Source organism: Stegodyphus dumicola, chromosome 7 (genome assembly GCF_044657685.1).
Source record: "Stegodyphus dumicola isolate Sdum_Otavi_A_Nest chromosome 7, ASM4465768v1".
Taxonomy (NCBI): domain Eukaryota; kingdom Metazoa; phylum Arthropoda; class Arachnida; order Araneae; family Eresidae; genus Stegodyphus; species Stegodyphus dumicola.
Genome location: NC_140774.1, coordinates 13,280,638 through 13,307,469, shown reverse-complemented (window position 1 = coordinate 13,307,469; position 26,832 = coordinate 13,280,638). Strand labels below are relative to the sequence as shown.

Below are 26,832 nucleotides of genomic sequence, written 5' to 3'. Positions count from 1 at the left end.
TCGGTTTTTATCCGTTTGAAAGGTGTATGGCCGGAATTGCGGACTTTTCGTACCACACCGTTACATGAAACACATTGAGTTCAGAACTCGCATGACGCATTGGTTTTGTGGGACTCCATAAAAACGTTTCACGAATTTTTTAAACCACTTTGGTCTTCACTACTGTTCGTCCTGGGTCGGTTTTCTTGCAGCCCGTATCCTGAAACTGTTTCACCCACCGTTCGAAGTTGTGATGATATCAAATTGAAAGCGGAAATATCTTTGAACGACGATAAACGATGATGATTTGGAAAAATATTCCAAAACAGAGTACTCTTTCTCATGCATGGATGGCTCCATTTTGATTAGCAATACCTCTAGCTGAGGTTTCGAAACCGGAAGATTTTTCGTTGTTGCTAAATAAATCTTGTGTAATTGTAGTTTCAAAATTAATTTGTTTCAGTTTGATAAATCAGTTATAGAATTTGTATTATGATATTATTTTTGTCCCATTTAATAAAAATCACTCTGTATTTCGCCCCGTAATTGACAGAAAATAATTTATTGAGGAAAGCCTACAAATAGCAGAGATTCTGACTAAAAAGTAGCTACGCAATAAACGTTGCCAAACAACTTCTTTCTACATTTCCAAAGGCAAAATCGTTTAAACATAAAATAAACTGAATCGAATCGTTTCTCCACATTGCATTGCCATTGACAAACAGTGTGTGTTCAAAATTAGCACTCGATGGGAAGTCAGGTTAGGAAATAGATTAAAAATCGATGAAAAATTCCAACTACAACGAAACACCGTGAGGGAACTCAAAACAGCTTATAATAGTGTCCTAACGGTACAACTTAAACTTTTTATATTTCATTTTTCATGACGAGCGCAAAGTGTTCCCAAAGGAACGTGTAAAAAGTTATATTTTCTTATACATATTTTTTTATTTAAAAGTATGAAAATATGAATCTGAATCATTTAAAATATTTTTGTAAGTGGACTTAATGTCTACGAACGGCGGTTGCGAAAATAAAGGCCATGCAAGGACTTTTATGAACACGGTGCATATTTGTATAAAATCGCATACTTAAGCACTTTCTGTGTAGTTCAGGAAATGTTATATGAGGAATCTATTGAAATGCAAATGCAAACAGCCTAAAAAAAAAAGGTTACTTTTACGATAACTGGTTCTAGAGCGAATATTTACAGGAGTTTTGTTTTAAATATCTTGTAAGGAATCAAATTTGGGAAACAAAATCAAGTTCTTTGTTACTGCTGAATAATCATCGCAATACGTCTGTGTAACGTATATACTCCCCACTTTCCCTTAGAAAATACTCCACGAAGGCATTCCTTTCGTTAAACAGACATTCCTCGTATTCTTTGCGATAAACAAACCGGTTCTTTTCCATTAACAACAATACACACAAAAAGCTTTAGTTAAGTATAAAAAAGACGCTAAATGTAATGTAAAAGCGTTTCTTGCCAACGGCGCGGGTACAAAAATTGAAGCTGCCATTTCTTGAGAAAGACAGTCTTTAATTTTATTCGCACATCAGTGTGATGTCATACATACATATACATCGTAATTAATTTTATGTTTTGGTGATATTTATTTTTAATAAAATATCTGTATGACATAATTTACATTGCATCTAATACATAACTTTTATAAACATTTGAAGTTGCTGAATGAATATTAATAAAAGAATTTACCTTGTATTTTTAAGCTGAGCAACCACTCTCCCCCCAAAAAATCTGCTGTCACTAATAAGAAATTAATTGTTTTTTGTTCGAATAATGTTTATATTTCTACTTGTAACAAATTAAATAATTTTAATCATTAATGTGTTATACTACTCTTTCCCAAATTTAAACTGAAATATTGCTTTATGAAAATATACAAGGCATCTGAATACTTTACTGCCCCCTCTTGGCATTATTGTTTGCCCAAAATGGACTCTAGTCTCGAGTGGGATATTAGTTTCGAAACGGTATTTTACACCGAATCACTAAAAGCGGCGTATTACTTTTTAAATTGTTGCCATTAAATATTATTACCTTGTATTATATTTAAAGAAATTAAAAAATGAAGAATCTGCATGTACGTGTTCTTGTTTCTCGTACAGTGAAAAAAAAAAAAAAAAAAAAAAAAGATACCTGGAACCATCCAATTTTGAATAACGTAGTCCTCCACCCGAACATCGGCACCTAGAAGCCTGAATTTTGAATTTGTTTTATTATCTATTTGATATTTTGTAAAACTTTAACAAATTTTTGATTAACAAAGTCAAAAATTTCAAAGAGAGCAATGGCAACACTGTACAAAAAAAACATTCTTATCTCTAGCACGCGAGAGTGTAAATTGAAAATTCTAAAGATGTATTATCTTTAAATATTTTGTGATTTTGCCGTTGAATCGAATTTTATGTGACGTAAGCGCCAAGAAAGTAATATTTAATAAATAAAGTAAGCACATAAGACGTTAAAGATAAAAAAAGTTTTGTAAAGCCCTCTTAGTAAGAAAACTGAACATTGGCATGATAAACCGAGAAAGGACTGAAAAAATAGAAAAATGCATGCCAACACTTAACGCTGCAATTCTAAACGTATGCTGCTATGCTGCTTTTAAAATTTTTGTAATTTTCGTGTTGAATTGTATATGCGATATATAAGTGCGAAGGAAATGGTGCTTAATACGAATAAAGCTAAAAAGATAGTAAAAGAAGAGGGTCAGTAGAAGTGATTGTAACAGCAGATTTGTAGATTGTGAACTCAGTGAGAGTGTAAAAAATCTTTACAAACCCTTTTGGGAAACCCTTAAAAGCAGAAACATTTGTTTGTTTGTAGGTTATTTTGTTTGTATTTATTTGCTTGTAGGGTTATCTCGCTTTGATTCGCGCCAAGTGGTGAAGCCATTCGGCGACTTTCCGTGTTAGCCAACAAAACATTTCTTAATGTTGTATCTAATGGGAAAATTAAAACAAATGAAATCAATTTGTTTCATTTTTGTGAATCAGATGCTTTTGATAGACCACTGGAATAAGTACAGAACTTCAGTTAATCAGTTACTTACTCTGTCAAAGTAATATTTTCCTTTTGTCCATTTTGTCCAACAAGCGTAAGAATGACAGCGCCGTAAGATTTCTTGAGGCCCTTGGCGAAAGTAGTAGTGAGTTTGACGACATCAGCTGGGAGGAAATGGATGATTTTAGTACTTAATTTGATTCCATCAAAGCGTAACATTACTATACAGAATATACGAACTCCACAAATATCAGACATGATTTTATTCCTATTTGACTTAACTTATTACCTTTGCCTGTGTCGCACACTGAAACTGAGTATAAAATCAAATCAGAATATGAAGCAATGATTTCAGAATAGGTAACTACTTTTGTCTTTTCATATAGCTATCAATAGATTTCCTTCTAGTACAGTTTTTCTTAACTTGTGGTTCATGAACCCCTTGAGGGTCCATGGGTCATATTTTGGGGGTCCGCCGAATGCTCGTAATTTTAAAAATGTTTGCATCCATATTTAAAAAAAAAACTTTTTTTTGTCACGGGCAACCTCTGTAAGCCGTCTGTCTGCCATTTCCCAATAATAGAGACCTCCACTATACGAGGAAAAGAACATTCGCAAACCATATAAAATTTGAAATTTTTAGGAACACAAAGTAGCCTATGAATTTTGCTTCACTTGGAAATAAAGTGACGTTAAAATCAGTTCCGCAAAGTTCTTGCAATTTTTTAAAACAAAATATTTGTTTTACTTTTTCATAAGTTGTAATTAAAGTATTTCTTTTTTCAAGTTTTTTTTGTGTCTTAATAATTGTTCTTAATTTGATTATTTGATATTTTTTTGTATCCAAAATGTGCAAAGAAAAGAAGTGTGATGAAAAGTATGTAAAATATGGATTCTGCTGCGTGAAGGAATCGGACGATGTTGAAAAGCCACAATGCTTTCTGTGTGGAAAAGTTTTGGCAAACGCCAGTATGAAACCGGCAAAATTGATAGAGCATCTCAAATCTCTTCATCCTGAAATTGCATCTAAAGATCTAGAATTTTTTACAAAGAAGAAAGCCCAGTTTTCGAAATCTGGAACATTAACCAAACTTGGATTTGGTATTTCACAAAAACCTTTGGTTGAGGCATCTTTCAGAGTTGCATATTGTATTGCCAAAAGTAAGAAACCGCATACTACTGGAGAGACATTAATTAAGCCATGTGCGCTGGAAATGGTTGAACTAGTTTGTGGACTGGAACAGAGAAAAAAACTTCAGGCTATTCCATTGTCCAAGGATGTGATACATTCAAAAATAGTTGAAATTTCTTGCAATATCTTGAAACAGATCATCGATGAATTGAAAGCATCGCCATTTCCCTTTAGTATGCAACTGGATGAAACTACAGACATCTCGAATTGTAGTCAACTTCTTGTTTTTGTTCGTTACGTGTCTGCTGATACTATCAAAGAAGAATTCTTATTTTGTGAGCCTCTTTTGCAAACTACAAAGACAGTTGATGTTTTAGCGATTTTAAATGTTTTCTTTTTCAAACACGACTTCGACTGGAAACAAAAACTTCATTCACTTTGTACGGATGGAGAACCTGCGATGCTTGGCAATAAATCTGGTTTTGCCCATTTGGTAAAAAAAGAGGCTCCTAATGTTATTGTTACACATTGTTTTTTTACATAGACATGCACTGGCTACAAAAACTCTTCCAACCAGCTTCAAAGAAGTATTGTCAATAGTTATTAAAACTGTGAATTTTATTAGAAGTAGAGCTCTTAATCATCGTCTTTTTAAAACACTGTGTCAAGAAATGAACGCAGAACATGAGGAACTTCTGTACCACACGGAAGTGCGCTGGCTGTCACGAGGGCAGGTTTTGAAACGAATTTTCATGTTGAAGACAGAAGTATCACTTTTTTTAGAAGAAAAAGATTTCGAATATTTCAAGAAAAAAGATTTTATATGTAAATTGGCTTACTTGGCAGACATTTTTAACCACATGAACGATATATGTCTTTCAATTCAAGGGCCTGATACAACAATTATGTTTGTTAGTGAATAACTTGAAAAACGAAATCTGTGAACACCTGGAAGTACTTCAAGTTTCATTTGAAAAATATTTCAATTCGGATGGAATAAATATAAAAGATGAGTTGTGGATTCGTAATCCTTTTCTTTGTGATATTGACTGTATCGATGACATGAACCTTGCAAAGATGAGCTAATTGATTTGAAAACAAAGTCCTTGTTAAAAATGGATTTCGATTCAAAGACTCTTGGAGAGTTTTGGTCTTCTTTAAGAGCAGCCTACCCATTGCTTGTAAAACGAGCTATGGCAGACATTATTCCGTTTGCTACAGTATATCTTTGCGAAGCGGGATTTTCCACACTTGTCACAATAAAAACAAAACATCGAAACAGGCTGAATGTCGAACATGATATGCGCGTTGCTTTGTCGAAAGCCATCCCTCAATTCAATCTGTTAATCAAGGAAAAGCAGCAACAGACTTCTCATTAAAAATTTTAATTTTTTCAAAATTTTTATACTAATGAAATAAAAATATTAAAATAATTAAATAATAAAAGAGATATATTTTGTAATAAATTATGTTTAAGCAATTTTTTTTTTCACAGAAGGGTCCGTGACATATTTAAAATTTTTAAAGTGGTTCATCGTGCCAAAAAAGTTAAGAAACACCGTTCTAGTAGATTAATGTGTATTTCCTGCTTTATATTCGGGCAACATTTAAATAAGATTTAAAATTTCGAGCTTTGCTAAAAATGAACAACATACACTAAAACGCTTGCGTTTTTCATTTTATTTAATATGCGATTCATTATACAAGATCACTTTGACGTTCTTTACGAAGTTTTTTATACAGGCTGATAGAGCTTTACAAAAATTCTTATGGAACTTTATAGATTACTCTTCGTGGAAACGTTTCTCCATAAAATTCTATCCAAATTTTACGAGGCTCTTACAGAAAAGAATTTTATAGAAATGTGACTTTGCAAAATCATACGGGAACTTTAAAACCTTTATAGAATGGTATTTTGTAGGAAAAGACAAAGTTTTCAAGCTTTAATCAAAGAAGTTCGTAGTTTCTAATGTACTATACACGATATATAAAAGCAAAATTAAACACTTTTTCTTTTAAGTATTGAATCTTTTTGAATGGAAATTTTTGCTTGTTTACTTCCTTGTACGAAGCAGAGTTTGTACGGATTAAGTCGTGAAAAATTTATTTAGTCGCGAAAAATTTCGGTTGTCATATTTCAAATGAAATATCCATTTTGACCGTTCTCGAATCAATTTTAACTATTTTGTTGCATGACGTATGTACGTACGTCTGGAATAAAGGACTCATTTTTTCCAAAACAGATTGTAAAATAGATTCAGAAGGAATTTTTACTTGACCTCCGTATACGTACGTATCTGCATAGCAAGCGAATAGACGCTAATTCCAGGAAATAAGTTTAAATGAGGTGTCGTAAAAAATGTGCATAATTTAATACACTGTACAAGGAAGAGATGTCCACATCAGACTTTTAGTTCTAGCCAAACATTTCTTAGCCTTTAAACTTGTGATTTATTTTGTGCCATTTTTTCTACAATATATCTTATATTACATAAAAATTAAGTATTGTAAAAGTATAAAATCACTTTGAATCATATAATTAGCTAAAAGATTGAAGTTTTTTGCTGTTAATTGCAAAATTTTGACACTTGAAATGTATACTTTTAATTATCGTATATGTAATTATAGTATATGTATCGTGTATGTATATCGTATTTGGAAATGAAGATCTAACCCTTGCTACTGTATTCAGATGGTTTACAGAATTTCACAGAGGCTGCAACTCTCTTCAAAATGAAGCCGTTCTCAGCAGTAATCCTGGATAATGTTTCTGCAAACGGAAAATCTTAATCGATGATAATCGCTGTACCTACCAAATGATACAGAAGGAACATAATGTTGGATCAGCCGCCATAAATAAAATCATTCATGAAGAACTACATATGAAAAATGTAGTTTGCCGTTGTGTTTCCCATAATTCAACTGAGCACCAAAAAGAGGAGTGTGTCAGAATCAGTAAAGAAACCCGTAAGTTACTTAAAGATGGTGGTCACCACCAATTGTTTCTAAAATCGTAACTGGTGATGAAATTTACATACCATTTCTTGACGTTCCAACACGTCAAGAAAGTAAAGTATGTTCCAACACGTCAAGAAAGTAAAGTATTGAAGATGATCCCACGCCCACAATGGTGAAAAGATAACGTGCCGTGAAAAAAGTAATGTATGCCGTTTTCTTCAGAAAGTACAGAATTGCGTACCAGTCACAGATAACTGGTACACCACTAAGTGTCTTCCAGAAATTCTTCAAGAAGTGAATGTTAGGAGACTGGTGTTCCACCGTGACAACGAATTGCCTCATTCAGCAAGACTCACAGTTGAGTTTCTTGAATAAAAACACATCAAAGTAAAAGAACATCCACCCTATTTACTCTGTCTAGCTATGTGTGAGTAAACTATCTAAAAACGAACTGACATGGGCGTCGTTTTTAAACTGAAGGTATCAATGATGAGGTTAATAAATGCATTTTTTTTTCATTGATTCCAAGAAATGAAGGGCTTGAGGCATTTAATCTTTGGAAAATCCGCTTACAGACGTGTACTAATGCTTAAGGGAGACTGCTTTGTGAACACTTCTAAAATTTCGTAACCAATGTATATCTCAAAAATTTCAAAGTGAACCTCGCATATGTGATGAAGTAATTTAGTTCGTTGCAGTTAATATGATATTAGATGTGCGCTTCAGTGAAGACTCCAATTAATCTGCACTCGCGAGTGGGCTGAAATTATTAGATCCCTGAAATTTCGATTACGTAATAGAAGATGCCTGGAAGTTTTGAAGAATTACAAAATCACTAGATAATCCAAACATACCTTTATTTCTCATTGATTACCTCTCATGTCACATCACAATGAGGACAATCTGCACTCCACAGTTTTGGTGATAACGCATTACATTTTTAATAGAAGCAGTCGAACAAGAGACATCTTTAGGTAGCAAGCTTAGGCAGAGAAAGAGTAGTTGGATTGCTACGGTATTTAGAGTAAAACCTTTCGTTTGGCTAAGCAATATGCAAAAGGTTAAAATGACATGACACAAAATTAGTTTTCAGATATGAAGCAGTTTCGAAAAAGTTTACTACTCCTTTAAAACAGAGGGGGGGGGGGAGTTCCCAAACCAAAAAGAGGAATTAAGGGGCTATTGCTAATTTAAAGTATACTTCAGAGCTACATATTTTATAAGATAAAAAATATGAAAATGTAAATCAAAATTATAATTTAAACTAGCAATAGCCTCTTGATTCCACCTCTTTATTCTAAAAATAGTGACGCCTTTTTCTGGACTGCGTCATTTCTAGATCAATCAATCTCGTATGATTTGCGTAATTCGGAACTTGAACTCGAAATCTCGAGAATTGAGACCTTTCTCTTAATAAGCAACCTAAACCAAAACCTTCTCTTGGTGAGCTTCAATACTAGATAATTGCGCACTTTAGCTTCTACCTCTCTTCACATTTAAACGCTATTTCGCTCTGCTCTCTTCCTATAGCAACAGTATGAAAAATGTAAATGTTTTCAAAAAGGCACGATTAGAGTGCCAAATAAATTGTGACTCCAAGTGACAGTTGAAGTAAAGATGAATACTTTCCGCCTTGATTGCCAAGTTTGCCGTTCATTATACAGATTCAACAATCTACGTTCTACGCCATCAACATTGCTATGTCTTTTTCGTCATATCCTTTTGATTTTGCAATAAAAAAGAGAGTTTCAAAATTATATGCTACAGTAGTCCCATATACAGCGGAACCTCGAGATATGAGTTTAATTCGTTCCAGCATTGAACTCGTATAGTGAATTTCTCGTATCTAGAAACAAACTTCCCCACTGATTTTAACGGCCATGGCTTCCTCATTTTCCTTTGAAGCACTATCTGAGGCAACAATCTTCTTCGAAGGCATTATAAAATAATTATTTTCACATTAAATGTAATAAACAATTGACTCACATGCGCACAAACACGTAGATCAAGGAACACTGAGCGATCTGTCAACGGAATCCCCGAGTCGAGTCGGATCGGGAAATGGCGCCACCCATACCAACAGCCTGGCTCGTTACTCGAGTCAATGCTCATATTTAGAGACAGATGTTTTTGCTTATATTTTCCTCATATCTTGAATTTCTCATATATAGAGGTGCTCGTATATCGAAGTTCCACTGTACAACGTTCTATGGCTAATCAATTTTTCAGTCATGCGAGATACATACGTACGCACAGCATTACGAAAAAATTATTTTGAATCCATTTTACAACCCCTTTTGAATTAAAGAATCCTTTACTCTGTCCGTACGTACAGACGTCATGCAAAAAATATTCCAAATGGGTTCGAGAACAGTCAGAATTAATATTTCATTTGAAATATGATATCCGAAATTCTTTAAGATTACAATACTTCTTTTACTTCGTGCCAAAAAGTAAAAAGAATCATTTCATTTTTTGTCATGTATGACTAGGAATAACATGAATTTCTTTACGATAGTCAAAAATTCAGCTTGAGGAAATTTATTGACTGCTGCCAAAACGAAAAAGTGTCAGATCAATAAAAGAACGAACTATTTTCTCGTAACATAACATAAATCTATAAATGGAATTCTTATGGGAAGATGTCATTTGCTAGTTTTAAAATTAATAAAACTGTTTTAATAATTAAGATTTCAACTTTGCAAAAAATAATTTAATGCTACTCAGAAATCTTAAAAATATATTTCCTTTCAATTTATTAAGGTTTGTTTTGGCCTATGAAATTATTTTAGAAAAATATAAATAATGAAACTCATTTTCCTTTCTCTATTAAATAAGAAATAATTCAAAAACATTACTGACGAAGTATTTGAAGAATTCATTTGCTTCAGAATTCATGCAACATTATTTTTTTTCAGATTTCAAATTTATATTGCGCTATATCAGCTGCAGCAGAAGGACGAATGGCAGTCTGGGAATTTTCTGATCATTAGGCGATTGCTCGCAGCATATTTTCGGCAGACATCATCAGTGAAATTGCCCTCCAAATTCACCTTCCGAATAAATGGCATCTGTCCGGCAATCAGGTATATTCTTCGATCAGTCTGGCTGCAAGGACGTTTGTAAAGGGCGATCGATAAGAAAACAAAACCATCTCCGAAGAAAAGAAAGGCAGACGTAGAATGAATTTTTCTTTTTGTATGAGATAATTAAATTTGCGCCTGTGAAGATGGATTACTCGGCGTTTATTGTGTTTTACCGATGCCAACAATCAAGATACAGTTTTCAGAATAATTAAAAAAGGAAATTTTACTTGATTAATTATCTGCATTTTGCTTTAGTAGAAAATATCATTAGATAATTATTCGGTAATAAAATTTTTTGTCTTTTGTTTCCTCTAGCCAAAAATTTGTTTTGGCTTTTAAATTTATGTAACCATTTTGTAAAATATTTTGAACAGTATTGCTGACGCGATACCAGTATTAAATCTAATAAAAGCGTAAAATCTATTTTTAAATCACAAAATTAGTTAAAGATTAAAATTATGCTGTTGATTTAAAAATTTTAGTTCATGAAGTGCATGCTTTTAATGATTCTATATGTACGCCTAATAACAGAAAGTATATCTTAATTTTAATTAAACATATTTTATTTCAAATATTTTTACTTTTGTTTAGATGTGATTCGAAATCAAAACGATACAGAAATTTGTTATTGGAAGAAAATTATGTCTATTAAAAAAAAGTTTTTGTTCCTTCCTCCAAGAGATCAGCTGATTTGTATTTAAAAATGAAAATTTTATTCATGCCTTTTCATCCCAAACAATTTTTTTTTTTATTTTTTTTTTATTTTATACTGCTTTTTGATGTTCAAAATCTCGTGCAAAATCGTTTTTAGAAAATTAAGGTAAGGAAACTTGTTTAGAATTCTTTAGAATTGTGACCCAGTTTTCTATAGATTTGATTTGATATTTTCAGTGAAAATCTATGCCTTTCGTATGAGATCTTATACAAAGCTACAAAACCTTTTTTAGAATCTCTGCATAAATCTCTATAGAATCTTTGCACATAACACTACAGAAGCTTTGTCTAGAATTTTATAGAATTCTTTAGACCTCTGACCTAATTTATGGAAAACTAGGTTATTCTAGTAATTTCAAAAGATTTTTAAAACGCCTGTATTGGATTTTTTTATAGAATTCTTCAGAGCATTTTCGTAATGCGTGTGTATTTTGTGTGATCAGAATAGGTGAACAAGATAAGGAGGAAAACATAATACTCAATATATTGTTTTCAAATTTATTTAAATGAAGTAAAAGACGAAATACAGATATAGCTTTAAGAATATAAAGATACTGCCCAGAACCTTTAAAAGAAAAACAAATATCATAAATTCAGATGAAATAAATTCTTGAATCAAACATTAATGATGAAAGAAATGTAGAAGACAAATTGACAGTTGCTGTAGAAGCACCATGACCATTTTGTGAAACAAAAATTTGATATTTTAACTTGTCATAAAAGACGGGGAGAAAAGGAGTTATTATTTTTGTTTAAGCAATTTGCGAATATTTTTTGCATTTTTAAGTTTTTATTGTATTTCGTCTTCTTTTTTATTATTTTATTGTATAAAAATTCAGAGGTAAATATTATGCAAATACCGAGTTGGTAAGACGGTAATTACGAGTTTTTAGTGTGAAGAACCGAGCGCCAGAGTGTCGTTATGGTAAACAAATAGAGTGAACTTTAAAGAATGCATTTATTTTATTGTGGTTTATGCGTTGTCGGCGCAGTAGATTTAATTCAAGTCAATAAGTTTAAATGAAATGCAAGAAAAAATGCGTATAATTTAATATTTCGTACAAGGAAGACATGTGATGTACACAGCAGATTTTTTATATATTTGTAGATGATTTTAATGAATCTAGCTGGTATAATTTCACGCATATACGAGTAGTTAGAGATTAACAATAACTGAAACGAAGCCGCATTTATTGCTTTTAAATCGTTTAGTTTCTTAAAAATACCAGAAAAAATTTGAAAGAAACATTTTACGCTTTAAACAGATAATTACTGTCGTCTGGATGATAAAAATATTTTTATTTGAGTAGTGGCAATATATCTTTTTTTTATGTCACTGAGTTTCTTCGTAAAATTCGAAAGGCAAATCTATTGCGAATGGCAACTAACTTCAGCTATATCGCCGAGTTTTGTGATTAAATCTGAAACATAAATATGTTAAGCTTTCCAGAATGGCAACACAAAGTTTTAACCGATCACCAATGACACACTGCACCTACTATGTTATATTCCGGATATATTATTCTTAACTAATAATCTTAAATTTTAACTAACGTACTCACCACAGAAAGGGACTTTTGCTTTGGTCTTCAAATAGTAAATTCCTGTTCCTTCGGCATGATAACCCATGCGGCCGCACGTCTCTTCACAACTCATGCACTTCGCCAATTCGAAATCCGAATAACTGCTGCATTTATAACCGACGTAATGGCAAGACGTCGGTTTAAGAATGGAATCTGTAAAGAGGTGCACAGCTCGCTCGTGATTGCAGGTTCGTTCCCGTTCGCCCTCTGAAAAGAAATCGCAAATTAACATCAGGAATTAAAAATAAAAATAATAATAATAATAATCTGAAAGAATTCAGATTTTAACGACCACCCGAAAGGTTTTTGTTAAGCTTTTTTATGGTCTTGTTGAGCTCGTATAGTCTACCATTCTGCTATTCGACTCCCTCCTGCTAACCCATTTCTTTTTGTCTTTTCAGTTTTGATGGCTTTACAAAACCTTTTTTTGTCTTTTTAATATTAAAGTTTTGTGTGTTTACTTAATTTATTAAATATCACGTTATTGGCACTTGCGTCACGTAAAACTCGATTCAACAGCAAAATCACAAAATATTTTAAAACAGCATATCTTTTTTGGATAAACAGTCTCGCGCTCTGCAGATTAAAAATATTTTTTCCCGTACAGTATTGCCACTGCTCGCTTTGAAATCGTCGAGTTTGTTAATCGAAAATTCGTTAAGGTTTTACAAAATATGAAATAGATAATAAAACAAATTCGAAATTCAAAATTCGGTCTTCCAGATGCCCATGTTCAGCTGAAGGACTACGTTATTCAAAATATTATTGCTCTAGGTACTATTGTTTTTTTCACAATGTGAGAAACATGCATAAATGAATGCAGATTCTTCCTTATTTAATTTCTTTTAATATAAGATAGGGCGACAATATTTGGTGGCTACAATTTGAAAAGTGATACAACGCATTTAAGTGTTTCGACGCAAAATGTTGTTTCGAGACTAATATTCTTTTCGGGCTAATAATTGTATTTATTGTTCCATATATTGCCATTTACATTTGCCAAGTCTTTCATTTGACACGCATAAAGAATAATTTCTCTATGTCATGTATAATGTAATTTAACAGATGAAAATTTGGCTAATGGAATTAGGATAAAATTATGCATGTAAATATATACAGTGTCTCAAAAAAGTGATGGGACACTTGTGCTTTACAAAAGGAAACTGCAATAAAATAAATTTAAAAAACATGTAAAATTTTTTGTGGGTGTGTTTCATACTTAAATTTAGTAACAATTATTACATAACATACATTTTCTCAAAATATTAAAATATTAATTTATTAAAAATACAATTGTTTAGAACGGAGCAGAAAATGGCTCACTTAAGTGATGGGACACTTACTTTTCCATCAAATATTTATCCAAAAATTTTACTTTTTAAAAGGTTTTAATATTTTGTTGGATTTCCTTTTACTTTTAAAACATGATTTAATCTTCTTGCGATGGATTCGACTAATTTTTTTGTGATTTCAGGAGTGATTTTACCCCATTCTTCTTGAAGCACGGATTTTAATTGTTGTTTTGAAGAAATGGTGTGTTTGCGAATTCTTGATTCCAATTCTTGCCAAATATTCTCTATGGGATTTAATTGGGGAGATTGTGGGGGTGTTTTTATTATTTCAGGACAGTTATACAGCAGCCAGAGTCTAACGTTCAAAGCACTGTGCTTGGGGTCATTGTCCTCGTAGAATTTAAAATCGTTATGAAAGTTCAATTTTTGTGCTGAAGATTTCAAATTTTGATTTAAAATGTCAATATACTTGCACTGATCCATTATACTGTCAATAAAAACAAGATTACCAAACTCCAGCGGACGGCATACACCTCCATACCATAAACTCCTCCTCCACCATGTTTTACTGTTGGCACCAAGTTCTGTTTGCGAAATTCTTCCCTGGGTTTTCTCCACACCAAGATTCTACCGTCAGAACCAAATATATTAAATTTACTCTCATCAGCAAATATAACTTCAATCCAGTAATCAGAATTCTTATTTATGTTGGATTTTGCGAAAGCCAGTCTGAGTTTTCTATTCTTTTCACTTACGAAGAATTTTTTCCTGGCTGCTCTACCGTGATATCCAGTAGATCGAATTACTCTTCTAATAGTCTCAGAATTAACAATTACTCCATATAATGCTTGTAAATCAGCAGCAACTTTAGGAGCACTCATTCTTGGATTTTTTTTTTAATATTTCGAACGATAATTCGCTTTATTCCATTGGATACCTTTGATGGTCGGCCAGGTCTTCTTTTATCCTGAATCATATGATTCTTTTTATATCGTTTAATGATATTGGAAACTGTTGAATGACTGAAGTTAACTGTTTCAGTAGTTTCTCTAATAGATTTTCCACGTTCAATATACAAATTATTAACTAATTTTCGAATTCCAGGCAAAGTTTCTTTTCGTTTAGCATTCATGGCTGCACAGAGCTAAAAAACACAAAATTTCCAAAACAAACTGGAGAGAAATACTGCAGACGATTTTATAAATTAATTAAGAGTAAAAATAAATACCCCAAAAGATATTTTTATTGCTTACTTCAGACGATTTTTGTTGCATAGTACGTAGTGTCTCATCACTTAAGTGAGCCATTTTCTGCTCCGTTCTAAACAATTGTATTTTTATTAAATTAATATTTTAATATTTTGAGAAAATGTGTGTTATGTAATAATTGTTACTAAATTTAAGTATGAAACACACCCACAAAAAATTTTACATGTTTTTTTAAATTTATGTTATTGCAATTTCCTTTTGTAAAGCACAAGTGTCCCATCACTTTTTTGAGACACTGTAAATACAAGAATTAACGCATTATGAAGCTGCCTTTGTGAAATTTATTCATTTATCTTTCGACATTTCAAAAGATAGTATTAAAAACTACTCCTTGGTCAAAGTTTCCAAGTTTATTTGATAACTGAAAGAATCAAAAATGTATTCCTTATAAACGTTTATATACCACTTTGAATGTGTATATTGCAAAACTCTGTATATATGAGATTTAGAGTACAATTTTTAAAGGATCATGTTCTTCCTCTTCTTCTTTTTTACAAAGTTTTATCTATTTCCTTTAAAATTAAAAAAAGAAAAAATACTTTCATTATTTTTTTATAAACTGTAGACATATCTCATGTTTCGCAAAGTCAAAAGCCACAACATTTCATTTGTGATATCATAGTATGTATTTCTATATACGCTTATGCCTGGTCACGCTGATAGGAATCGATATAATACAAGACTGCGAAATAACTGCAATTGTATCTTTTGCAAAGCCGTATTGATATGCATATTTTTGCTTTAGGTTTTTGTTAAATATAGCATGATTAAATTGCTTTAAACTTCATAGTCTGTTTTTTTGACAAAAAATCAACACTAATTAATTAATTAAATGTCACAGTAAGATCTCTTGTTCCTTTTCATTTCCTACCGAGATGAAATTTATCTTTCTCCACGCTGTTGAAAGAAAGTAAAAGCTAGTAAATTTAACAGTTCATCTTTGATTACATTAGTGAATTTTACTTAGACTTTTGAAAGCACACAAAAATAACTAACTCTTCCATCTTAACAAAAACTACTCCTGCAATTGTTTAGATCAAGTCCGTAGAACATTCTTCTGTTGTTGTCATTCTCACAAAACATAATTCTGTTTTCTTTATTTATGGCTCAAGATCTTTATTTTTCTTTTATCGTCTGCGAATGTCCTTTTTATTTTAAATTCGGAGAACTCTACAGTTATGTATGTAAATGTTATACACGTTACTTAGAACAGCGTTTTTACAAGATGCATAATGTTATGTGTGTAATAATGTGTAAAAGGATAAATTTATGGAAAAAATGAAATTTCAAAAATCTTTCAGAGTTGCAGAAAATTTTATGCTTTGCTTTTGTGATTCTAGGAAGTTCATAATAACTCATGAATTCCCTACTGTTGTCTTACATTTATTTCTCAAATTGGCTTTACATCATTCTTCCAATACTTACAGATTTACCATTTTCTGCCTTTCAGCCGAAAACCTGAGCTTGTATTTCTCGAGAATTAAGAAGATAAACAAGTGTCTTGAAAATATAATATATAAGACCATGGCTAGCAACATTTTTTGTTAAATCAGCCATGACCCAGAATTACAGGCATGGTTTTCATTTTTAGTGCTTCATTTTTCAACTAAATTAGGATTGAGTACTTCACCCGTAAATGATTACAATTCCAGTTGAAATATGTTTTTATTTTCAGTAAAAAATGCAATCCATTCAATTATTTACAGTTTATCTAGCTATAAATGAATGCAAAAACAAATAACAAGTGAAATTCAGTCACAAAAAAATCTTTTTCTGGTGATTATTTCTTCCAAAAAGCGGCAGTAGTGAATATTCACAGATCCTCTTAAGTTTTTGCTTAATTCATTGAATGAAAGGCAATAAAGCAATGCAAAAATGCAGTACATTCTCTATTCACAATTACAGTTTACATTTTACTTAACTGCAGTTGGAAACAGAAAATAACAATATGCTGTAATCACAAAAGTAAGTGTAAAAAGAGTAAAGATTATGTTATTGATATTGGCTTCAAGAATAGTGACATTAGTCAGTTTCTCAAGAAAAGGACATAGCATTGCTTTATCGCTAATGGTTTAACTATAGTTTTGACTTAATTTTAATTGGGTAAAAGATTTCAGTTTCCCTTTCGCTGTTGTGTAAGTACGTCATTAGCATTACTTAAGATTCATATGATAGGGATTAATTTTAAACTAAGGCGCTTCAGAAAAATAACATAAACATGTTTCTGTTTTACGGTAAAAAAGGGAAACACCCAAATTAAAAAGTAGATTTAAGGGTTTATTACATATTAAGTTTTACCTTAGAAGTAGATACAGATTTAAGAGAAAAAAGGAGAAAATTAACAATCCAATTCATGAGTGTTAATGACATGAAATACCATAAAATAACATGAGAAGGATGAAAAATAAAATGACTTAATGTAATAATCACGGAGAAGTCAAGATTTCCTCTCAAATCCTGAACAAACGAGTAAAAACATGAAGAGAACAAAACCTATGGTACCAGTTTAGCAACATCGATGAATCCTTGAAACGTGACAGTATGATAAGGCATGATGTTTTCTCTTCGAGATTCCGCAGCAGGTGTTCATATAGAAAGGTAAAGCTGCATCGGAAATGAAATCTGTATGAAGTCTTGATCCTTCGTAAGAAGCTGCAACAGTAGATCCAAGATTGTTTTTGATGAAAGAAAATGTTGTCTGCGGAGAGTATGGCTTACCGATGAGTACTTGGAGAACAAAGATACTGTCCGTATTTAGTAGTTAATTGAACCTCAAGCTTATTAAGTACGCAACAAGTTCAGTACTATTGTTGAACACTAAGCCTTTAGTTGTGAACCTACGATATGGTATTCGCTTTATGATATCGCACCAAACTGTAGTGCTCAAAGGAGGTATTGCTGTGGTGGGACTGTAACCTGCGTCAAGTCTTGAATCCTGTATAAAGACGTTGCAGGATTGAACTCAGAATTTTGTTTGATAGATGACAGGTCTAGTCCACGCAGAGTATGGCCTGAGAACGAATACCTTGAGGATAAAGACATTGCTTCCACAGAAGAAGCCAGCTGACATCAAGCCTGTCAAAAATTTCTGGGACGCCTTTGAAGAATTGTTTCTGTCCATAATACCCTCTAACTGTACTCAGTTGGAATACAAACTACCCTTCTACTGGGGAGAATGTCATTACTATATTGCCTGTGGTAAATCACCTACGAGAAAGAATGAAATATCACGTTGTTGAAGTTAACTTGTGATTGTGGCACAAGATAGCTTGTTTTGGTACATCTCCTGGTACTCTCTTTGGTACGAGCTAACTTGTAATAAAATCAGAAGATATCACATTGAGGCTTGTTTTGCTAGTATAGATTACAAATCTTTTAGTAAACGTATTAGTTATGGAGAATAAAAGAGTTAATATGGAACTTAAATATATTTTTGAGATTTCATTACTGTACCGCAAATACATAACTAACTACCTTTCTGTAAAAATAACATTCTGTGTTACATCGAAGCCTCGCTTTCCAGATCTATGTGTAAAAGACAGTGATATGTGTTACTTGCTTTAGTAAATAAGCCTATTACAGAATGATCTGCCTAATAATAAAAAGCAGTAATCTGCGTGCAATTCTGGGGGCTCCTCGGCTGTTCCAGAACATAAATGAATAAAAACTGAAGGCAATTTAAGAATAAAAAATAAAACATAGAATAAAAAAAAGAAATTTACAAATTACATCCTAAATTTGAAATTTGCCAAGTTGAATTTCTCATCTCCTCTAGTAAACGATGCTTGGCCATCCCTTGGAACACTCCAGAAGCTTCTCAGTAATTCACGATCCTTCGAGATTTCCTGGAATCCACTCGAAGCTTCTAAAAATTTAGCCCCATACGAATACATATGGATAGTTAATTTGGAGTCACTCACTATGAATGTTTATAGCGATAACACTATAATGGCTTCACGATTTTTCAAGAATATTCTGGGCGTTTTATTTCTTTGTGAGGTTTAGTTGTTATTAAGTTAGAATACAGCGGCACCTACTGTAGAGAGAAAGAAATTCTCACTTGGCCACTGGTTTCCGCTAAGACAACATGTGGTAGTACTGACCGCTAACATGTGGTAGTACTGACCGCTAATTAACCGCTAATAATGTTATTAGTCTTCTCTTTTATACAGTCCATTCATTTTGCCTAGAATTATATAAACATAGTACAGCTGCGTAGCTAATAAGTATTCCTCTCATTAATAAATGTGATAATAAAAGTAAAATACTGCATAAAACCGCTATCTCCTTAAAGCAGATTCTATAAACTAATAAGCGAAGAATACAGTGAGTCACCATGAATCTCTCCTGCTGCGCAATAAAATAGGGTGTTTGTTTGAAGAAATCCTCGAAGTTTCCTGATGGTAAACTTCAAAGTTTCTCAAAATGGTGAATTTAAAGTTTTTGAAATATAATTTCATATTATGAGCACTGGAAAATACTTAGATATTTACTCACTGCTTATTATCCCTTACTATCTATACCTTTTTTATACGCTTTCAATGTTATTCTTGAACCTCATTAAAATTGTAAGATACAGCACTTGTAGACGATAAAGCTCAGTTACAGGATTGATCCTAAAAAGGGTTCTGCGAGTTAAAAGGCTTCGGAACCGCTAATATAATTTCTGAAACTTACTAAACATATCTAGGAAAGCTCCTTTAAGAGTGCTACCACAGCCAGGCTGCCGTTTCCCTCCATTTGGGTAGTAATCCACATCCCCAATCGGAATGCCGATTCCGACACCCCCATAAAGAAGCAGATCAGCATTGGTATGAATAACATCCACGAAATCAGCATCGTCTTTAAAGAGATGAACTTCTTCTCCATAATCTTCGAATAGAGGACTTGCTGGATCCAGACCTAAAGAGACAAACAAACATACATTTGGTGAGAATGATTTCAGGTCTGCAAAAATACAAGGTGAAGAAACATCTGAAGATAACTATTCTGTGTTTTATAATGCATTGTATCAGCGTTGAGGCTTACTTGTGTTAATATATACTTTTGAATTAAAAAAATGAACAAATACAAAGTAAAACGCTATTCAATGCCTAATCCAATTGCGCAATGAAAGCAGCCACAATAATGCAAAACAAATTTTAAAATAATGCGTTTAAAACTCATCAAATCTTCGATTCGGAATAAACATATATATAAAAAAAAAGCAATCAACTATTAAAATAAAAAGATCTGAAAGGTTTCAGATTTTAAATTATGACCAAAGCGGCGTTTTTGTGACATTTTGTTTATCTTTATTTGTTAAATATCTTGTTCTTCGCACTTAAACCATAAAATTAAATTCAACAGCAATGTCGCAAAATAATTTTAAAATGAGCATATCTTTAGAATTTCCGATACACAGTTCCGCGCGGTGGAGATAAAAAGATTCCCCCCCCCCGTAGAGTGTTGCCATTGCTCGCCGCTTTTAAACAGTTGAGTTTGTTAATCAAAAATTCGTTAAGGTTTTACAGAATATGAAATCGACAATAAAACAAATTCCAAATTTCAAATTTGGGCTTTCAGATGCCCAGATATGATTACGCACTTAGATTACGTCATTCAAAATTGGATGGCTCTAGGTACCGTTGTTTTATCACAATCGAGAAACTTACATACATTTATGCAAATTCTTCATTATTTAATTTCTTCAAATATAATACAGGGCGATAGTATTTGGTGGCAACGATTTGAAAAGTGATACGCCGTTTATAGGGTTCCGACGGAAAATCGCAAAACGAAAATACTAGTCCTTCAGGAACAAAGCCCCTTTTGAGTTAAAAAAAAAAAAAAAAAAAAAAAAAAAATGGAGCATGCTGTAGGCAGTAAAACAAAAACAAAGTCATTTTTGGAAGGAAAAATTAGGGTTAGTTGACTTCATTTTTTGCATTAGTGGGTGCATCGCCAGCGACTCTAAAAATTTATTACTGACATAATTGGCTATAAAAGTGTCAACAGTAAATCATCCATATTAGATTGTGGCTAAAATAACATGCATTTCTATTCTTAAAACTGCAGCTCGTATTAGGTTCCTAATAAATGACTAAAAAGCATAGAAAAGCGTATGAATGCATAATTTTCTGTGCTTCCATATCACGTTAAATTCCGAAATATACTTAAGTAGGTAAGTATAGGTAAACATGTGTTATTGTTATGACTTATTTCACTTGGCTGACAGTTACAACAGAACAAGCCCGCGAAATTCATCGCGACAAAAAGTGCAAGACTTGCGCCTGTCGTTTGCAACAGCCTACGGTTGACAATGCGACTTTACTCAGTTCCGGTTCGAATTTTCATGGAGAGCAAGCTGGGGGGGGGAGAGTTCGCAAGTCACTTAGCCTCATCATATACGTGCGAGAAAAGATGTTTCCGATTTCTCTATCCAAAATCCAAATACCGAAAAACATTAGCAGTATATCCACCTTTAAGATAAATTGATCAAAACAGAGCCAGAAACTTTATTACTTACAAGCAAGAAACAGGCTCATAGATCTCATTATATTGTTGCGTGCGTACGGGTTCGTAATGGACTCAATGTACAAGTCGATAAAAAGTTAATAAATTTTTTCTTATCCCATGAAATAAAACAAAATACTGAAATATCCTCAGAGATATTCTTACAATATCGCAATATCTCACAGTAGTTCTATTTTGACCTACTAAAATATAAATAGAACTCAGTTCAAAAACACAGAGAAAGCTAATCCGATCTCATCGCGAATTCGCTACAATCAGAAACAACATTAAGTAAACAACTGAATTGAGATGTTTTCTTTCCGCTTTTATAAACTTTTTAATCATGCACGAGAACATTATCGTATTTTCCCGATTTTTCTGGATAGCAAAAAAGTACAATTACAATTATTTATTAAAATGTTAAATGCGCGTGCTCTTGTATTTAATTTTTTCGGTTTAGCTTTCTCTTCAAATAAGTTTTGTGCTGCATTGCACGAGAATATAAAACAATTTTAATTACAAATTCTACTAAAAATAGCTAAATAAATACAAAATCCGTAAGAATATGTTCACCTTTCGTAGTTCCTTAAACTGAATTTTTATTTTAAGTTCTTGCGTGTTATACACGAAGTTTTAATTTAAATTTATAAATGATTAATGCTAGTAGATTTTTCAGCTAAGTATTTGGTAATAACAAAATTTGTTTTCAGTTTTTTGTACTTGCTTGGACACTAATGTTGTTTTGCATGAAATTTTAATATTACCTAGCGCTCATTTTTGAGCCATTATTTCATTGATTGTTTTTACTTTTGGGTAGTATGTTAACCTCGATGTCCCAAGTAAGGTCGCACAGCCAAAAAGTCTGAATTCCACTGCTATAGCTTATAAGATATTTCTCCCGTCTTCTTAGCATACCTTCATAGTGTAATGGTCAGCCCGCTCGACGCGTATCCGAGAAGTCCGTGGTTCGAGTCCCAGCCAGGGCATTGCTCATTTTTCATCTCCCATGCTTTCAAAAAATAACCTAATATCTCTACAAGCTTAACTCTTTTTAGTTTCTGAGCTTATGCAACATTTCGTGCATTTTCCGTTTTTAATTGCTTATTTAACAAAAACCGGCATCTTGTAAAAGAGTAATATCAATTTACAACACAAAATTGCTTAAAATATTTAATTAATACTGTTAATTATAAAATTTTAATTTCTGAAATAAATGCTTTTATTAATTATACATGTACCCGTGGTAACAAAAATGGTTTCTTAATTTTAATTAAACTGAACAATTATTTAAAATGTATTTTTCACATATCCGACAGTTTAAAAATTCTAATCAAAAAGCAAATTTTTATTCATTTTTTTAATTTCAAAAGAAAATTTTGTTCATTTTATGCTATTTTAAATATTGAAAAAGCTTTAGCTGGATCTTTTGCAGGAAATTAAAGTAAGGAAAATTTGCTTAGAGCTCTTTGCTTCTCTTTTCTGTAAACTGAATCTGTTATTTTCGGTAGAATCGTGTCATTTGATTCTGTATGCATTATGTAAAATTCTATAAGTGGGATTTTTAGAAACTGTAAAAATTTTTAAAGAACCTGTGCACAAATATCTACGGAATATCTGTAGAGATGTGTGCTGTACTCTGTGCATACTTTGTAGAAGCTATATCTGAAGTTTTATAGAGTTCTGCAGACGATCTCTGACCTGTTTTAGAGAAAATTGGTGATCATTTTAAAGATTTCTAAAGAAGTTTAACGTTTAATTTTTTTAATAGAAATCTCTAAGATATTTTCCTAAAAGAAAATAGGTCTAAGCAATAAATGAATGACTATGAACTTTGACCCTTTAGTCCACATAGTGTGAAACACAAAATTATCTTAAAGCTGTTAATAATTTTCAATAAATGCACACGTCTTTTGTAGATCTCGATATAGCCTGCCAATTTTCAGACCTGCACAAAACAAAAACTGGGTTTTGAAGATGCCTTTGTGGATAACAACAGTTTTAAAACACATAATACTCAGCAGCAAACGACGGTTTAAAATATTCTCAAATTTTCCAAGTCAGCAGAATTATAATAGCGCGAAGATAGCCATTTCCGTAACAACGACTTGCGATTTCGCAATGCGCTAAAAATAAGGTGTAAAGTGTTCTGGAGGGTTTCCAAATTCTCCTCTTTGTAGATAAATATTCTTTGGAACTTTCTCGATGTTCAGAGCTCACTGCCAATGCTAAACAGGGGATTGTTAAAAGAATAAGATGAATTGCTAAGTAACATTGTGTTACGTAGCTACGCTCGTATCTTACTACTTAAGAAATATAATGGATGACACTTAATTAAATGATACTTGAAGAAACGTAAAACATAAAAAAATCTGAAAGGTTTCAGATTTTAAATTACGTCTAAAGGGGCGTTTTTAGTCCACAGGAGTAATTTGCCCTGAAAGACTATTAATTTCGTTTTGGCATTTTGCGGTTAAAACTTTAATAGGCTGTATCACTTTTCAAATCATTGCCACTATATATTATCGCCCTGTCTTATATTTAAAGAAATTAAATAATAAAGAATCTGCATAAATGTATGTATGTTTCTCGCATTGTGATAAAACAACGGTACCTAGGGCCATCAAAATTTGAATAACGTAATCTTCCATAGAATATGGGCATGTGGAAGCCCTAATTCGAATTTGAAACTTTTTTATTATTGATTTCGGATTTTGTAACACTTCAACGAATTTTTGATTAAAAAAAATAAACGATTTCAAAGCAATGACAACACTGTACGAAAAAAAAAAAAAAAAGCATTTTTATCTCCAGACTCTGTATCGGAAATTCTAAAGATATGCTGATTTTAAAATTAATTTGCGATATTGCTGTTGATTGAATTTTTATGGTTTGAGTGCGAAAAACATGATATGTAATAAATAAAGTAACACACAAAATGTTTAAAAAAAATTTAAAAAAAAAAAAAAAAAAAAAAAAAAAACGCCCTTTTGGACGTAATTTAAAATCTGAAACCTTTCAGAATTTTTGTCTTTTTTTTAGTGTTTTGGGTGTTACCTTTATTTATTAAATATCCTGTTCTTCGCACTTAAACCATAAAATTCAGTTCAACAGCAATATCGCAGAATAATTTTAAAATGAGCATATCTTTAGATTTTCCGATACACAGCTCCGCGCCGCTGGAGATAAAAAGTTTTTTTTTTTTTTTTCCCCTCGTAGAGTATTGCCACTGGTCGCTTTCAAACCGTTGTGTTTCGTTCAAAAATTCGTTAAAGTTTTTTTTAGAAAATATGAAATAGAAAATAAAGCAATTTTCAAATTTGGGCTTCCAGATGCCATATTCGGGTAGAAACGTACGTTATTCAAAACTGAATGGCTCTAGATGGATGGATGCCAAAACGAAAATAATAGTCCTTCAGGGCAAATTGCCCTTTGGACTAATAATGAAATACGCACTTTTGAAAGGGAGATTATGTCTTAAATATCTTATGTCTTTTAATGTTTTAACACAATGGTCTCAAACTGGCCTTCCCCAAAAGAATTTTATGCCGCCCGCGAATAAGTTTCCTGTAAATAAATTACCATTACATGATGAAAGGTGGAAGAAGAAGATTTTAACGATTTAGAGCAAAATTTAACGATTTTCATTACTAGAAACGAACGAGAATAACGCTTCACAAAATCTACAAACAGAGCTAATTAATTCACGCTAAGATATAAATCTTATCCAAAAATTTGAAGATACAGATTTAACTAACTTTTCTTCATAGTTGTCAAAAGATAAATACCCTTGGAGTACATTTAAATGAGAACTTTTTTACCGTAGTTAAAAATTAGTAAGTCTAAAGAAACGAACCAGATTTCTGATGAGCATCTATAAGCCGCGATGAAGATGTTTTCTAGGGATTTTTCGCCAAATTTACAAACTTTATAAAAATGGAAACGCCACGAGGAGTTGTAACCCTGAGCTGCAGTAAAAAATAAAGAAGTTTATAATTACTTACACACAGATATGTGTTTTTTCTGTATGCCCAGTAGAAAACTGCAATAAATAAAAGAAAGAAAGAATGGGTCGTAATTATTTATTCTCAAGTTTTGTCCCTTTTGGGAAGTTTTAGTAATTTTCTTAATTTTATTTCAAGTTAAAATGTAAGCTATTTAGTGGTTACTTCAATACTGTTACAAATTTGTACACATGTCAGTAATTTTATATAAATTATGTGTGAAACTGCAGTATTTTTTGTATCATGAAACATGAAATGCTTAAAAGATACGAAGCTCTTCCGAAAAAATTAGATACAGGGGCAAGTCTATTTAACATTGAGCAAATGGCTATCTCGCTAATTTGGCGAGATATGCCAAGCTGGCAAAGGTTTTAAAAATTACTTTTTGTCGACAAACTTGGACAAAAATTTCCCAAAGTCGCCAAACTTGTTTTGGTTCGGTCCCTGTATAATGTATTTTTTATTGCCAAATCAGGAAACAGAAACTTTTGACACTTCAGGTTAATACGTATGACGTCATAATTTAAATTTAATGTAATATAACAACATTTTCTCAATATCAATAAAAGAATTAAGTGGTTTTAGAACTAAGCAATTTTCTAACGGATTGCTACGGCTCTCTCTCAACAACAAATTGGTTTGCTATTTAAACTCAAGCTAATTTGCATTCTGATGATGGAGGACGAAGAGATAGAAGCTAGGGAAAAGAATTAACATAAAAATACCATGTTGGCTAAAATATATGTTTTGCTGTTTTCAAGTCTGAATAATTTATAAATCCATCAATAGGGAAAGAGACAATTTATTTGACTCCTAACATTTGCAACTCTGTCTAGTTAAATATGAAAGGCTGTATATTACCTGTTATTCTGCCTGGTCTAGTGCCCCTCATCTCCATCATACGCTTCCCGAAGAATCCTGCCACATGTGCTCCTAAGCTGAATCCGACGACATGCAAATCCTTTTCCATGATACCCAAATTATCCTTTATGAAATAGTAAAGGAAAGCACCTTGGGCCCCAACCAGTTCAGAATTAACGGCTGCGGCGATGTAGTACGGTACCCTGGCTCCTAGACTCCAGTCGATTATGATAACGTTCACATCCATCTGCAAAATTATGAAATATACTTTGAATTACTTCCAGTAGTTAAGTTTGTGGGATTCCCCATTGTGTACTTCTAAGTTACAGTTGAATGTGAAGAATCTTAAGAACTAGTAAGCGAATAATCGCTTGAGTTCGTGTACAGGAAACAACAAGTGAAATAACGCTTTATTATTCCAACTAAAGTTTA

General features: G+C 32.3%; 1 protein-coding gene across 2 annotated transcripts in view; it reads right to left on the bottom strand.

Annotated features, from left to right (window-relative positions):
* Window positions 1-26,832, bottom strand: part of LOC118196356 (pancreatic lipase-related protein 2-like) — a 110,814-nt gene that overhangs the window by 13,208 nt on the left and 70,774 nt on the right. For both annotated transcript variants that reach the window (XM_085819889.1, XM_085819890.1), the window contains exons 3-6: window positions 26,401-26,647; window positions 19,721-19,945; window positions 12,463-12,690; window positions 3,060-3,174 (exon numbers count right to left, since the gene is read on the bottom strand). In XM_085819889.1, the coding sequence (XP_085676015.1) occupies window positions 3,060-3,174; window positions 12,463-12,690; window positions 19,721-19,945; window positions 26,401-26,647 (815 nt within the window). The remainder of the gene's footprint in view (window positions 1-3,059; window positions 3,175-12,462; window positions 12,691-19,720; window positions 19,946-26,400; window positions 26,648-26,832) is intronic.